The 2,789-nt window shown below is 34.5% G+C and overlaps 1 protein-coding gene across 1 annotated transcript in view; it reads right to left on the bottom strand.

Moving 5' to 3' along the window:
- LOC111381070 (purine-uracil permease NCS1) overlaps nucleotides 1-1,058 on the bottom strand; it is a 15,003-nt gene extending 13,945 nt beyond the window's left edge. Inside the window, exon 1 of the mRNA XM_023004783.1 lies at nucleotides 5-1,058. Within this exon, the coding sequence (XP_022860551.1) occupies nucleotides 5-956 (952 nt within the window). The 5' untranslated portion in view covers nucleotides 957-1,058. The remainder of the gene's footprint in view (nucleotides 1-4) is intronic.
- Between the last annotated feature and the right edge of the window lie 1,731 nt (nucleotides 1,059-2,789).

Genomic DNA, 2,789 nt, shown 5'->3' with positions numbered 1-2,789 from the left:
ATTTGATCCCTTTGGCTCTTGGCATACCGGGTAAAGTCCGGTATGTTGAGCGCAAGAGTAGCCCAAAAACTTATATTTGCCGTTAGTGATGGGAAAAAAAGTGACCAAAATTCTGAAGATGAGAGTCTTGAAGATAAAGATAGCATGTGACTGAATCCACCAGCCTTAACATAGGACCAAATAAGAAGACAAGAAGTGAGAATAATAAGAATTGGGGCAGAGTATTTTTCTAGTTCACGGATTCCATCAATTCCTTTCCACACAATTCCCAATTGGGCTAACCAAAATATAATAAAACAAGCAAATTCAAGAGGGGAAGTTCCAAGCCAAGAAACAGGTCGAGAAACTGAAGATTCTTTAATGGCTTTTGGCAATAGAAGAAAAATTGCTTCACCTCCAATCCATGTTTCAATTCCATACCAGCCACAACCAACCAATGCCCTTAAAAGAGTTGGAATATGTGCACCGCGAATACCGAACGACGATCGAGCCAAGACTGGGAACGATATCCCGTACCGTGTTCCAGGGTGTCCAGTGAGGACTAATGGGACAAATAAGATTATGTTGGCCACAACAACAGTGGCAATTCCTTGCCACCATGACATACCAAGGTCAACTAGGCTACCAGCAAGATAATATGATGGCACACCTACCACAAGCCCCACCCACAAACTGGCCATTTCCACCCCGGAAAACGTTCGTTGATTGGAATTCGTAGGGCGGAGATCATCATTGATAAGGGTAGGATCTGAATCAAGATCATCAAATTGGAGTTGACTTGATGATGCCATTTGTGTAACAAAATGACATCTCTTTTGATTGGAATTGGAGTAAATTTGATGTTGGATGGAAATTTGTTTAGGAATTAAGGTTTTTGGGATATTGATTTTGCCATTTGAGGAGAGTGCAAGGTGGGGATGGGGATGAAGATGGAAGCTGAAACATTTGGACACCATGATTCCACACAGATTCTTGGGGCTTGTACACTGTAGTCTTTCTGGTAATTTTCTGGGATATGATTATGAGTGGTGGAATTATTATCATGTGTCACATTCAGTACTCACACATATAATTAAAAAAAAGGAAAAATATTTATTTTTTTGGGTGGGGCCAGAGAGAATTATAAATATTTCACTCTCTCTCTCCCTATTGATTAATAGGCCGTGAGTTGGACTGAGTATATATATATATTTTTTATTATGATGAAGATTCTGCAACATTTAAAAGCCAGATTTTTCTACTGGATAATTTATTTGAAAATTATCTTCTTTTTAAAAATAATTTTACTCGTGAACACAACTTTACATTATAAAAAATCGTTTTTGTTTCAAATAATCTCTCGAACAAAGATAAACTCATATGGAAGGTAAAATATCCCTGATAATTTTTTCTTCTTTAATACTATTTAATGCAAAATAATCGATATTACCGGACAAGACAATGAATTATTGACGGGTTTGGAGATTTTATTAGGTGTTAGTTAACTTGTAGTCCCCCCCATAATTGTCATCATATTTCGACATTTTAAACCATTTATTTTCAATATCAAGTGTTTGGTCATAAGTCATATTCTCCATTTTTTTATTATTATTATTTTTTTTTACAAGAATTAGTTTCTTCATTCTTTTAACGATCTACAATAGCAAAACATGCATATCAAGTGCATCCAATGACATACAATCAATGTTACAAAGTGAATCGAACTTCAAGACACAAGATGACCTGGTCCGTCATCCATGAAAAAGGTATAAATGAATCATTTTGGAATAGGGATTAAGCCCTTGCTTGATTTAGCTATTTAAAATTTTAGAAAATTTTGATAAAAATTAAGGAAATGTATGATTGAAAAATAGATAAAAGTTGTGGATCCCATAAAATGTGCAATTCAAAATAAATTTGAGAAAAAAATGAATTTTATAAAATAAGGATCGAAAGTAACTGATTGTTTTATAAAGTTACTTTTTACTACAGTTTGGTAAAATTATCAAATTTCATTTTTTATCACATATTTTATGAAATTTATTACTTTTCATTAACTTTATCGACTAAAAATCTACATCAAACAAGTACCGAGACGAGGCTACAAGAAAGTTTTTAGCCCTATTTATATAACATCAAACCGATGCTCCTTTATAATTGACCGTTGAGAATAATATTCATCACTGCCGTTTCTCTTTGAACATTCTCCTTCGTACCTTATTTGGTGTGAAAACTTAACAGAATCTGAAGAATATTGTTACCAAGAGATTCTGTGTCATAATAACTTAATTGACTTTCTAACCAAGACATGTGCACTTAATGCTTTCCATTATGCACTCTTACGGAGATTCTAAATTGACGTCAATAGTTGAGTAAAAATTAGAGTTAAGCCACACAACCCGTGAGGTGACTGTGCCCTCATATGCCTCGACGTGGATCTCCATGAATAAAATAATCCCGAATCTCAAGTGTGTGTTGTGTCAACTCCGCAGTTATCCATGCGAGCACTGTAGCTCGACCCTAAAAATTAAGTCTTCATTCTGCAACTATGAATAATTCTAGTCAAACAGGTGCAACTATATACACTCGTGGACCATTCTTGATCATATGACACATCGTCACTGTCTAAGAGGTAGAAATCATCGACTTAGAATGAAATTATAGAATACATATTACTCGTTTCGTTTGTGTAGAAGATTGAATAAATGAAAGAACAAATTAACTATCAAGTGAAACTTTTATCACAAAGTCGACTCTTTAGAAGAGCTTTTATTTTGACACAATATGTAAATGACCTCTTTAATTGCTGT

This window comes from Olea europaea, unplaced genomic scaffold, assembly GCF_002742605.1.
Source record: "Olea europaea var. sylvestris unplaced genomic scaffold, O_europaea_v1 scaffold2248, whole genome shotgun sequence".
NCBI lineage: Eukaryota > Viridiplantae > Streptophyta > Magnoliopsida > Lamiales > Oleaceae > Olea > Olea europaea.
The sequence above is the reverse complement of the archived record's forward strand: the minus strand, read 5'-3'. Positions and strand labels throughout refer to the sequence as shown.